The sequence below is a fragment of the Stigmatopora nigra genome, chromosome 8 (genome assembly GCF_051989575.1).
Source record: "Stigmatopora nigra isolate UIUO_SnigA chromosome 8, RoL_Snig_1.1, whole genome shotgun sequence".
Lineage (NCBI taxonomy): Eukaryota > Metazoa > Chordata > Actinopteri > Syngnathiformes > Syngnathidae > Stigmatopora > Stigmatopora nigra.
Genome location: NC_135515.1, coordinates 1781302 through 1794390, shown reverse-complemented (window position 1 = coordinate 1794390; position 13089 = coordinate 1781302). Strand labels below are relative to the sequence as shown.

Here is a 13089-nt window from a genome sequence, read left to right as displayed (position 1 = left end):
TTTCAACAGTAAACTCTTTGTCACCATTTGACCGGCGACCAAACGTCCGAGCACCCACTGGCTGCAATTAGTCGACCGCTCACCTGTCCGTAGAAGGCCACGCGATAGTAGCGTCCGAATAGGCGTTTCTCCGAGTTCACCACCTCCGTCACCTTCAAGTATGAGCGATGGATGTCGTAGTACAGCTCGGACAATCTCTGCAAAAAAGAGTAGCGTAAGAAAACAAACCAAAAAAGCCTTATATTGACATAGTGAAAAGCAAGAGATTCTATTCCAATACCTTAAAGTCTCTCCTTTTCTCAAAAACAACAATAACAGGCTTGTTGATGTCGGCAATGAGCTCGTGTCTTTCCGACTTCCACAAGTAGTCCACGCACAGTTCCAGCTGTTCCACCAAAGTGTCCTGCGTCACATTGAGGGTCCGTCAAAAACGGGCCATGATCAGACCTCGAGAAAACACCCACCTCTGTATACGGGGTGTCTTGCGTCCCCGCGTCCTCCTTCATGGCTCCCTCCTCTTTGACGTTAGGGCTTATGCACATAAAGGCCGCCCAGCCCAGAGAAAATGATGCTAGGGTTGGGAAAATAACGAAAAAATACATAAGGACAACTTTATTACAATAAATTATTCTATTTTCTATGGTGCCGAGCTGATAAAATGTTTAATATGACATTTTTTGTTATCATTTGTACTATATTAAGTATTTTTGAGCAAAGTGAAGGAGGCCATTCTGACAAAGTATGCCAATTTGATGCCCAATTGTATGTAAATTTGACATATAGTATACTCCAAAGACATACCAACATATTGGTGAGGATCACTTTGTTCCTAGTCAATTAAAAAATACTTATTTGTTGTTTAGAAAATATTAAAAAATATATATGACTGTAGGTTGCAATTCACTTCAATTTTACCTCCAAATTACCTCCAGATTTTGCCCTGTACTGTTGTTTACATATTCTACTATTACAATTGTGACCTATATTGAAAATATGTCATCATAGAACCTGTTCCTTGAGACAAATTGAATTCATAAATCATATTTCCTCATAAAAAATGATTGGAATCAATGCTTGGTCCCCTTTAGAAAGTAAAGTTTCAAAAGATATCGAAAAATATCCCTTTCTCCCAGCAATTTAAGCATCTCTAGCTTCCTGATGATGAAATTCTGACATTCCCCAGGCGCACACACTCACTGTCTTGGTCTCGGGAGGTAGTTAGTAAGGAGCTACATTTAAAGACGGGACTGTCTTCGGGGGACACGCTGGATACCCGGGCCTTGTCTGCTCTCCAGTAGCCTGTTTGGTGGGGAAGGGTGGAGGAGGAGGAGCAGGAGGAGGAGGAGGTTTACACATTTTTAGGGTAGGCAGCAGGTTTTTATCATACGCGTAAAGGGAATGCAAACGATGGCAGACAGAAACAGGGTTTAAAACACAAAAAATGAATAATAACGGACATGCAGAAGAGGCAACGTGCAATAGGGAATGTTAGTTTACTAACAAGAAGTCAGCAGCGGGAATGATAGGACTTTACTGACAGTAAGAGAATTCATGGCCATTCTCTATTGATTTCATATTGGGCCGGACCATTTTAGATATAATATTTAGATTTTTTTTAAAAATATAAATGGATTAAAAGAACTGGATTAAAAGCCCTGAATATTCAGTTTTTTATAGATCTAAAACAATGTTTATTTTTTTTTAAATATATTTTTAGATTTTACTAAATGATTTTTGAACTAAAAACATAGAAAAATGGATTTAAAAAATTATAATTATTGATTTAAAAGGGGGAAAATCAGGACGTTTAATATATATGTATACTCTTCATTTAAATTTGATCCTAAAACAGAAAGTCGGCACTCATAATTGACTTTCTCTGGCCGCACAAAATGATGCAGCGGGCCAGATTTGGCCCCCGGACCGCCACTTTGACACACTATGCCGTCACCATAAGAAACACCATAAGAACAGAACTACTGAAAGATAAATATACTTTGATACATTAATGCTGGATCACCCTGACCTCAACCCCATCAAACATTTCCAAAAACATCCCATTTGGTGTCCTGATACTTTTGTCCGTATGGTGCTATAAAAAGCATGCCATGAAGGAGTTAGTTAGCGAGAGAGTGCGCTTACCTCTCCTCTTTAGCGACTCGGCAATCAGAGCGGAAATGTGGATGTAGCACATAGCGGCCTGTAGGGGAAGAAAAAGTCCATTTGTGATTTTTCATTTAAATTCCATTGAAATAATCAGGTTGAGTGAGTACCTCTGAAAGATCTCCGTTACGAACATGAACTTTTGCCATGCTCTCCAACCAAGTACGTCGCAGTTCTGGCGTGCTAGCGTACGAATTGGCTAAACTATATTGAAGGTCGATCAGCATCTCCGGGTCCTTCTCGTGCTCCTTCATTTGCGCCGTGGCCATTAAGACTGTCCTCACCCGCTTGGTTAGATCTTTAACCTCGGCTGGGAAAGGAGAATTCTACGGCAACACCAAAGATGGGAAACAACGTTGTAAATTTCATTTCAAGCAAAGCAGACTTTTCAACAATTCTAATGAGTTTTTCAGAATATTTTACTGTATTTTCTCGCATATAAACCTCATCCGTGTATAAGCCGAACCCTTAAAATTGCTTTAAAATAGTTTTAGATTTTACAAAATAATTTTTAAACTAAAAACACAAAAAAATGATTAAAAAATGTCAATTATTGATTTAAAAGGGGGAAAATCAGGAAATTTAACATACATCTATAGTAGTAATATTTAATTTCACGATTTCTCTCGCATTCTATCTTGAAATAAATGACCGCATGGTCTGATGTATCCACCACGGCAGAATGACAACGTACGAGTCTGAAATGATCATTTATTTGTGTGTTTTGCAGGGAAAATGCACATTAAGGAGAAGCATTACAAATTCTGTCATACGCAGTTTCTGGTTATGATGACAGGTTTTGTCAAGTGAAGCCTATGTCCAATTATTATTATTATTATTATTATTAATGTCTGATTATTATGGCGTTTGGTCTTTGTCACCTTGCAGTTTTGTGGATGTCAAGTCTAATTTATGCGCATATAAGCCGCACCCTTGATCCAATCATCATTCTTTTTAGGCAAAAATATGCCGTGTATGCGAGAAAATACACTATGTACTAAACTATGAGTGATTCATTTGGATAGTGCTAGAATATTCACCTTAAGTGGAGCATCCCCATTGGCAAAATTATTAACAATGGCTAGTGACTGCTGAAATCTGGAGCCTCCAATGCCAGCATCGGCGATCAACTGACTGACGGCTTTAATCACCTAAAGTCGGGTTAAAAAAACACAATAATTCAGGCCCAGCAGAAATTAAAAGCACACAAAGGCCATTTTTTGATACACTTACTTGAAGATGTGATCGTACTATAGACTTCCCTTTGGTGAACTCAAAGTTTTTTCTCATGACAAAATAGAGTAGCGCCGCTGCTTCAGTTTGGGTGGAACTTGAACGATGGTTGCAGCATTTGAGGATTTCGTAGCAAAGACATCCGCAGAGGTCTGCCTTGCCTTGGAAGAAAGCACTGGGGAACTAATAGGAAGGAAGGGAAGAAAAAAAACAAAAAAAGTTACCTCCAATCTCTTGGAATGGAACTACGTACGTACTGTACTTGTGTTGTAGACCTTTTGTACGAAGAGCCGGAGTGCGGCAAAAACGTGACGAAGGGTGGCGGTGGATTGGTTGATCTGAAAGAAGAGTAAATAGGTGTCCAGCACCTTCTTCATCAGAGCATTCTGGCCATCGTCCAATAGCAACTGCTTCTGGAATGACAAGAAAGGAGATTTTTTTTGTCATTAAGACGGTTGGAATGAGGTGAAATCACCAGAGGGAGTTAGTGAATCATGAAAATAATCTAAATAAAACTAACTGAGGTTTTAAAATAGCACTTGTTTTCTTCTTGAATTCAATTATATGTTATTCAATTTATTTAGAATTTCTATTTGCTTTGATAGGATATTATTATGCATTATTAGATGGAAGTCAATATTTTCAATGTATTTTTATGGTCATTAGCGATTTATTTTGAGGCATTGTCTACCACAAAACAATGATTTTTAAATGATTTTTTGTAGGTGCCTGAATTAGGGCATCCAATTTAGTGGTGTGTATTTTTATTTACCTTGTGATGGTGAACAAAAAGCTCAAGCACATCAAGCACAGTGAGTGCCACCTCAGTGGATAAGTTGGCCTCAACATCAGTGGGACTTAGATTGTCCCCATCTGTAATGTTCCCATCTGGAAGTCAGACACAAAGAGGATAATTGATCAATGTGATGGACATTTTCCCAATCATTAGAAATTTCCTACCGCTTTCCATCATCTGGAGCAGTTTGGGGTTGGTGAGGGCATTCTTGCCCCGGATGATGGGCATGGTTTGGGAACGAGCTTGGCGGTGACCTTCTGAAGCCATCCTGGTGGAGAAATGCATTGGATTTGACTGATCTGTAGTATTTGCAATAGCCAAAAGCTCTGAAAATTATATTCATGAGAGAGAGTTTAATATATAAATATCTACTGTTTTCAACAGTACTTAGATGTTAAACTCTCTCTCATGAATATAATTTTGAGAGCTGGTTTTAACAGTACTTAGATATTAAAGAGTACTTAGATATTAAAGAGTACTTAGATATTAAAGAGTACTTAGATATTAAACAGTACTTAGATATTAAACAGTACTTAGATATTATACAGTACTTAGATATTAAACAGCACTTAGATATTAAACAGTACTTGGATATTAAAATGTACTTAGATATGAAACAGTACATAGATATTAAACTGTACTTAGTTATTAAACAGTTTTTGGATATTAAACAGTATTTGGATATTAAACAGTACTTGGATATTAAACAGTACTTGGATATTAAACAGAACTTAGATATTCAACAGTTCTTAGATATTAAACAGTACTTAGATATTAAACAGTACTTAGTTATTAAACAGTACTTAGATATTAAACAGTACTTAGATATTAAACAGTACTTAGATGTTAAAGTCTCTCTCATGAATATAATTTTGAGAGCTGGTTTCAACAGTAAACTCCCATTTGACCGGCACCAAACGTCTGGTCACGCCCGATTTACGACTGTACGTAATGTTAGAAAAAGCGGCGTCATTATGGATTAAGCGGGAGGAGGCTGATTACCATTGTGGGAGGAGACTTGAGGGCTGGGTGTGATGGTTAGGGACCTTCAGGGTGCCATTGCTGTGGGTGGACTGGGCCAGCTTTAGTGCCGCTGCTAGCTTCCTGTTCACGGGCCAATCACAGGACAGATAACATTAGTCGGGCTGAGTAAAGATGACATTAACACATGGCAACGGCAGGGGAAGGGTGATTCCGGTTAAACTGTAGAGCAGAATTTTGTAACTGGATCCCGACAAACAGATGTTTAAACTGTACGGTGGTGCTGTTCCATGCCTGAATGAAGCAGACGGGTGTAAAAGGGAAAATGGCCTTGGAAAGACAAATGAATGGAAAGACAAATAGAGTCAGCACGCAATGAGGTAGGGGAGAGCATGAGAGAACACCGGCCAAAACATTGGGTACACCTGGATTTAATACTCCCTTGAAGGAGGAATAATTTTGGGGAGAATACCAGAAATGGATTAAAAAAACTGGATTAAAAGCCCTTAATATTCCATTTTTTAGAGATCTAAAACAATGTTTACTTTAGCTTTTTTATATATATATTTTTAGATTTTACAAAATGATTTTTGAACTAAAAACAAAGAAAAAATGCATTAAAAAAATGACAATTATTGATTTAAAAGAGGGAAAATCAGGAAATTTAATATACATCTATACTCTTCATTTTAATTTAATCCAAAAAACACAAAATCGGCATGATTGACTTTCCCGGGCCATAAAAATATGAAGCAGCGGCCAAGATTTGGCCCCTGGGCCGCCACTTTGACACACTACATACGTGTAAATGAAGATAAAATATGTGGAAAAACCCAATCAATGCACATTACAAGGCGTGCAGGTGGAACATGAACAGAACATGAATAAACGGCAAACTGGTCAATGGTTGACTAAATATCCCTGTGGTGAACAGATAGATAATGTGTCTGGAAACACTGGCAACATAAATCATCCCGCGGCCACTTGGCACACCCAGTTAGTCGAGTATCAAAGGGGGCGTGTATCCCCCTTGGCCCGCTATCACAATGGAATGTTAAGTAGCTCACGGCACCCCAGAAGGGCTTGGCCATATCTCTTAATACTCATAAGCCGTGTCTTCTCTGGACCGGCAAGGTATCTCTGATTTAATTAGCCGGTGCGGAAACAGAAGATGGATGATGCTTGCTAAATACTACATGGCGGAATAAGGCTTTGCTTTCTACATAATCGCCTTCAGAAGATGATGGCATGTGCGCGGGGGTGCTAGAAGTTAAAAAAGGAAAATATCCGCCTCTTTTTTGGCGCTTACCTGGCGATGTGGCGTTTTCCCATGAACCTGAAGTGCTGCAAACAGAGCCTGAAAGAGGGTAAAACATTCAAAAATATGAAAACATGGCCCAAATAACTGATCTGAAAACACAAGTTTATTGAATGTATTTTTTAGTAGCTTCAAATTGTTCATTTAAGTCTTCTAAATTGTTAATTTTCTGCATAAACATAGTCTTGCAGTATGTATACAATAAAGGAAAGGAGTAATACTTACTCTAATATTTTAAAGAAGTCTGAAATCTCTTGGTGAATGGCTCGATGCCAATAGGAAACTAGTACATCTGTGAAGAGGATAATAAAATATGTTTACATGAAATAAAACAAGGCAGTGGAGTAGATATGGTAGGATTCATCCTCATGTAAACCAAAGTAAATATTTGCATGTTTCCACATGAACAGAGATGACATTTATTAATCCGAATATGATGTTGCAGATGATCATAGTGTTTAGCTTCCGCATGTAGAAATAACATTTTATGTCTCCAGAAATTAATCTGTATGAAAATAATACGCAGCAACTAAAGAAAAAAAATACAAAGTACAAGGTAGAAGCTAAAATACTATATAACATTAATAGGCTCAGTAGACTTTTGCTTTGTTGTTCTGCAGTATTTCTGAATACATTCCTTTTTACTTGACTTTGTACTTTATACTTTTTACTTTAATGATGAGTGATGACTATCTTAATACGTGAGTCCTTTTTTTCTATTCATGTTTCATATGTACTGTTAACGGATGCACTTTTTTTATATGTATCGTATCTTGTACTAAAGTGTACAAATAAAGTTATGATCTGTTTGAATAATGAACAATGACTTGCTGCTTACCTTCAGATATTGTTTTCATGATGTGCAAGAAGCACATGAGAAGGCTGCGCGTCTCCGCCTGGTCCAGCTTGTCGCATCGAGACCCGTAGCCAATCAGCGACTGCGGCCGTGCAAACTGACCACAAATATACACAAATGTAATGAAAATCTTATCTGCCATTGGCTAGTCGTCAGTAGATATAAAAAAAAATATCCCACCTTCTCACAACCATCCATCTTATCACTGTTGCGGTCACTGTTGCTAGGGTTCGAGTCCACGCTGATCAAGGACCCCCGAGAGTCGGTTTGGTGACCAGTCGCTACTGCTAACGACGAGAAAGCTATTTGCAGAAACAAGACAAGCCCCGTTTTAGTTTCTTTGTTTTTTGAACTTCAAGAAAAAAGCAACCACAAGGCACTCGCTACCTGTGATAGAGTTGAGCACCTCTTTGGAGAAGGATGCATCCACCGAGTTACCATGGCGGGTAACGGGCAGCGTGGCTGCGACCATTCCTCCTCCGACGCTGAGGTCGTCTCGAGAGCCCTGAGTTTCAGCAGTGCGAAAGCAACCTAAGTTCTTGGCTTTCAAATGTCCATACGTGGATGTTTTTTACACTTTACCTGATCACTTGAGGTCAAATAAATGGGAAAAAGGTCCCTAAGGAAGAAGCGAGGCATATTGTCCAAGATCAGGCCATACAGAGGCAGGTAGAGTGATGCAATTCTGGCCTGCTTTTCCTGAAAATGAGGATAATAACAGACATCTTGATTGCTCAATAGTTAAATTGCTCCACTTTTTTTTTTGGAAGGCCATCATTGGAAATAGAAGAGCCATTGTCTAGTCTAATGTAGCGTGATTTGTAACTGCCAGTGACCCTTGCTGTATTCAATTTCATTTGGTTGGATTGCACTCCATTTTAATGAGCCCCATTCAGCAATTTGATGGGAAAATGGAACCAGAATTCATAAATGTTTGTACACTAGGCAAAGTAACAACATTTAACATATATATATATATATATATGCTTATATATGCATATATATATGTACATATATATACATATATATATGTATGCCTATATATACATGTTTGCATGTGTACATTTATATGTGTGTATGTATATACATATATATGTGTGTGTATGTTTATATATATAAAGGCCATTACCTTAATGAGACAAATTAATTTATGGATGAGAGTCTGAGAAGCGGTTGGAAATGTGATGCCCAGAATGGCATTCGTGTGGTCGGAAAATCTTGGGCAATGTTTATTCCCCAAATTGTTTGATGATGTTGAGGTCATGGTTTTGTTTCAACCATCCACAACAAAGTCGTATAATCATTTCAAAATGAGGGACTTTACTTTGGAACTGAATGGGGATTTCCCAAACTCTCTCTTCATCATCTTTGGCTAATGACTTGCATTATCTAGACGTACCTTGGTAGCATAGCGTGCATCCAGGGAGTGTTTAGCCATGAGGGTCTTCAAAGTGGCCAAGGCCAGATGCCGGAGGTCCTGCTCGTCCTGCAAGGCCAGTCCCAGTTCTCGTAATAACAGGCCTGTAAGGAAGTGTTTCCTGCAGAATTCTCCTGTCAGGTTGTATTCGGGCACCAAGGCTACAAAAGAAGCACAAACATATTATTTCATAGCACTAACACCTTATTCGAAGAAGTACCGTACATGTATTTTCTCGCATATATGCTGTATAAGTCGCAAAAAATGCACGAAATACCATAACACAAGAGATAAAACGCTAAAGAATGTATTTATTTAATTTATATTTTGACATTTATGAATGTCATTCAAGAAAAAAAGCTGTATATTGCATAAAACGGACACATTTCCTGGTTGTACTGATCACGTGACTTACTTTTTGAATTTGTCTACGTGCAGGAAACACCTTTAAGAAATATGCAATCAATTTATAAAGTATCTCAGAAATACCAAGTGCGAGTATTTTCCCATTAAAGTACCACATTTGTACTCCCCAATAAAACCATGAATATGAAAATTGTGAAACAGTGGGTGTCTTATACCAGAAAAATTGTAAAATTCAGTGATTTTAGGCCAAAACAGTGCGACTTATACGAGGATGGGGCTTATATGCGAGAAAATACGGTAAATAATGTTCCTGGCAATTGCATTTTTCGGTTATGAGGTGGGCATACTGACAAGTGGGCACATATTTACCATGAGTGCTTTGTGGTTCTGGGGATGCATGGTCTGATATGGACACATACATCAGAAAAGGGGTGATAGGACAGGACAAGGATAGGATAGGGAAGACAGAGAGAGAGGGACAACTCATTACCGTGACAGACAAATGGCAGTGAGGGCATGATTATGAATAAAAATGTAAATTGGGGCAGTGGGTTGGTTACCTGTGATGCGAGCGGATGGTAATGGCAGGCTGAGGGGGATGTAGTGCTCGTGGTTGCACACTTCTCTCAGAAACTCAAACTTTAACTCGCACAAAACCTGCAAAACGCAAGAGCATTTTACATTTGTCATGTAGGTTGATTTTGATGAGGATGTGGGTGTGTCTTTCTACCTTATTGTCAGTGGCGGTGATCATGTTGATGTAGTTGCTGATCAGTTTGAAGGTGAAACCTCGGTCCATTAGAGTGAAGCAACGCTGTGTGTCATCAAAATAAATGATTCAGTAAAACTACAACCGGAATGCAAATTAATGAGATGCTAGATAACAGCTAGATTACAAAAAATGCTTCCATTTTCTAGCTCTTCAATTTTTGATTGGTTGAGAGTCAATCAGTGAGTCCTAAATTAGCCAAAGCACCTTACTGTCCGTACCTCACACACCTGGAACTCAATAGCAATTAGCATATGTCAATTAGGATCTGACAGCCATTTCTGACCATCATAAAAAAAATTCAACTCTCTACGTTACACGGTTTGGACAAACGTAGCGAGAGAATCTTAACATACACACACACATACATAAATCATGCTTTATAAGGATTATAGACTAATCCACAGTTTACCACAAGCAAAGGCAAAATCAAATGCACTTATTAAAGTAATAAAAAGTACGTATAATGGCACACCTTAACAAAAACAGCCACGGCTGAGTTGGCACTTCGCGACTCCTCCGCCAAGTCCTTGTTCTTCCAGAAAATGTGGTCAGACACAGTTTGGACCAAAGTCTCTACTCGGCTCTGATAGGACGACGGGAAACGTTGTGGCCTGGGGAGCTGACGTGAGTAGACCAAATACAACTCTCAGTGTGGGTCAAAGGTCATTTAACATGGTAAGTCTATCTTTTCTTACCTTAACTTTGTCTGCATCCACCAAATGCTGCGCCATGGACTTTACGATAAGTTCAAAAAAGAACCAGGAGAACTGTGAAGGGAAATTATCATCATTCACGAGTTTGAATTGCCAATTCAACGATGGCTAACGCCACGAGACAAAAACCTTCAAGGCGTTCCTGACAGTGGCTTGCTCGTTACTCTTCAGGTCAAAGGTCATGCCTTTCGCCAACTCTTCATGCACCGTCCTGAAGCCGTGAGCCTCCGACTTGAAGACATACTGCAGACATAAAGACGCACAAATGCCATTTTTTGATCAAATCTGCCGGCCAACAATAATACTTCAGTCTTAAGTATTTGAACAGACCTATTTTCGAATATGTAAAGGAATATTACTAATAATTTTCAAATGAATAAAACAGAAACTCTCTCAGACACTTTGGTTACTGGTCATAAAAAATATTTAGTTAATTCCCAACACTAAACGTCCATTTCATTTCAACTGTGAGGCTCTGATTTATTTCCCATTGACAGCATTACACGTCTTAAGAATTTAAATTAGTAGAAGATCTCAGCCAATGAGGGTCTGCCAACCCTCCCAGTCAAAATAGATTGTCTGTCTGACTCCCTGAATTGCAGCCAATCCCCAAAACAGGTTAATCAACAATTCCACACAATAAGCGACCATTTTATATCATGACAACTCTAAAAAACAATCCAGCTAATGAATACCTGTTAGTTATACCAAAGGGTGATCGGAAAAGTGTGTCATTCTACACTGAATTAATTTCCTCTCCATCTTTCTTGTCACTAGCAGAGAAGTGAACGCCGTGCCAATCTGTTACCACGGCAACGGCAGTTCCATTTAGCTCCGCGAGCCATCCCGTCATTTGTCTCTGCCACGGACAGGTTTGTCCGAGTTTCTGTGGTGCTTTTACAAGCCGTGTGGTCTCTTGTCTAATTGTCTTTCTGATCTTGCCTCAGTTCAAAACAAATGGCTTTAAAATGGTTCGATATCGCCTTAAATTAGAGCCTCTTCTTCGTCCTCCATGTTTTCCCAATCGGTGTTTGCATTTCTGGTCGCCAACAAAACCCCAGCCAAATGTCTGTGTGTGCATTTTTTCTGTTTATTTAGTTTTATGCTCTGTAAATTAAATCATGTGTGAAGACAACATTTCTTCAGATTTGAGGCGCACCTGCTCCCACGGCTCATTAAAAGCATCCCATAAAGAGCAGATCCGAGAAAATGAAACGTACCTTAATATAGGAATGCAGATAGTGATCAAGGTTTTCCTCATGGCACTTGGAAACAATGTGGACCAGCACTCTGAAAAATACATTAAAATAAAAATAGCCATGAGTGATTCTGGTGCAAAACTATTGAACATTGATGCAAATCTATTGGTTTATTCTGTGTTTATTAATTGTATGTTTGTTTGTTATTGTTATTTGTGCACTTTGTGAAGATTTAAATCTCATTAAACTCATTATTTAATTAATTATTTAGAGAGAAAAATCCTTTTTTTAGAGAGTCTACATCTGATTACCTCATCTGATCTTATTCATAAAAAAATAATGGTAACTGTTATAAGCAAAGTTATCTTTTTGACTTATGACTACTTATTTGTAGTTATTATTTAATTGTCTGTTTGTTTGTTATTTGTGCACTTGGTGAATATTTAAATCTTATTAAAATTGTATAATGACAATAAGTGGGTTCAAAAAGGAGGACTGGGGTTATTGTGCCAACCTGGTGGTGGCGGTAGTGACCTCATCGTTGTCATTCTGGGTAAGAACCTTGAAGAGCTGGTTGAAAAGCACTGGCAAAAATCGGATGATCACTGGAATTTTCTCCATGCTGAGGAGACCCTGGAAAAGGAGGAGTAGGAAAAGGAAGAAGAGGAGAAGGAGGAAGAGGAGGAGGAGAGAAAGAAAAATAAATATGGTTCACAAAGCGCTCAGGGCCGGAAAGAAAATGAATTGCCTGACACACTGATTGGACGTGGAACTGTTTGGCCTTCTTTTTCAATTAAAGTGGAATTGGAAGAGCTATTTTTTCCATTCTTTTTTCTTTCTCTAACCTTCAGGCAGTTGAGGAAGTTAGAGGTAGGAGGCAGCGAGAGGTCCAGCTCTCTTTTCTGGCACTGCTGAAAGAAGCGGTTCAGGTGGGGGTCCTGGCGCCCAGAGAAGAGAAGAAACAAATTCCAAGTCAGATGCTGCATTGGCTCTTTTGTTTAACCCTTTGGAGGGCTCCCATTGGCTGCAATCCTTTTTGACTTTGGTCTATTCATGTTATCAATGGTTCTGAATCTCGAAATCTCACAGCCAAGTCTCCCTATTTAACTGACTTGGCCATTCAACATTGTCAATGGCAGGCAACCACTTCAATGGGGAAAATACATAAACTGAGAAGAGTGTTATACCCATATTGTATTTCTGTTCATAATTATTTAAATTATTTTGCTGTATGAAAACCTGTATGAATTAAGACATGGCTTCTACATATTATTG

General features: G+C 38.7%; 1 protein-coding gene across 2 annotated transcripts in view; it reads right to left on the bottom strand.

Annotated features, from left to right (window-relative positions):
* The window catches only part of dock10 (dedicator of cytokinesis 10), a 30350-nt gene that overhangs the window by 4627 nt on the left and 12634 nt on the right, over nucleotides 1-13089 (bottom strand). For both annotated transcript variants that reach the window (XM_077722401.1, XM_077722402.1), the window contains exons 23-50: nucleotides 12660-12752; nucleotides 12329-12447; nucleotides 11836-11905; nucleotides 10745-10858; nucleotides 10598-10669; nucleotides 10375-10521; nucleotides 9861-9944; nucleotides 9691-9787; nucleotides 9500-9532; nucleotides 8747-8925; nucleotides 7930-8046; nucleotides 7735-7852; nucleotides 7528-7649; nucleotides 7330-7444; nucleotides 6717-6783; nucleotides 6483-6530; nucleotides 5195-5296; nucleotides 4357-4460; nucleotides 4169-4284; nucleotides 3672-3809; nucleotides 3397-3579; nucleotides 3204-3314; nucleotides 2274-2489; nucleotides 2143-2200; nucleotides 1198-1299; nucleotides 465-571; nucleotides 281-403; nucleotides 84-197 (exon numbers count right to left, since the gene is read on the bottom strand). In XM_077722401.1, coding sequence (XP_077578527.1) covers nucleotides 84-197; nucleotides 281-403; nucleotides 465-571; nucleotides 1198-1299; nucleotides 2143-2200; nucleotides 2274-2489; nucleotides 3204-3314; nucleotides 3397-3579; nucleotides 3672-3809; nucleotides 4169-4284; nucleotides 4357-4460; nucleotides 5195-5296; nucleotides 6483-6530; nucleotides 6717-6783; nucleotides 7330-7444; nucleotides 7528-7649; nucleotides 7735-7852; nucleotides 7930-8046; nucleotides 8747-8925; nucleotides 9500-9532; nucleotides 9691-9787; nucleotides 9861-9944; nucleotides 10375-10521; nucleotides 10598-10669; nucleotides 10745-10858; nucleotides 11836-11905; nucleotides 12329-12447; nucleotides 12660-12752 — 3069 coding nt within the window. The remainder of the gene's footprint in view (nucleotides 1-83; nucleotides 198-280; nucleotides 404-464; nucleotides 572-1197; nucleotides 1300-2142; nucleotides 2201-2273; nucleotides 2490-3203; nucleotides 3315-3396; nucleotides 3580-3671; nucleotides 3810-4168; nucleotides 4285-4356; nucleotides 4461-5194; nucleotides 5297-6482; nucleotides 6531-6716; nucleotides 6784-7329; nucleotides 7445-7527; nucleotides 7650-7734; nucleotides 7853-7929; nucleotides 8047-8746; nucleotides 8926-9499; nucleotides 9533-9690; nucleotides 9788-9860; nucleotides 9945-10374; nucleotides 10522-10597; nucleotides 10670-10744; nucleotides 10859-11835; nucleotides 11906-12328; nucleotides 12448-12659; nucleotides 12753-13089) is intronic.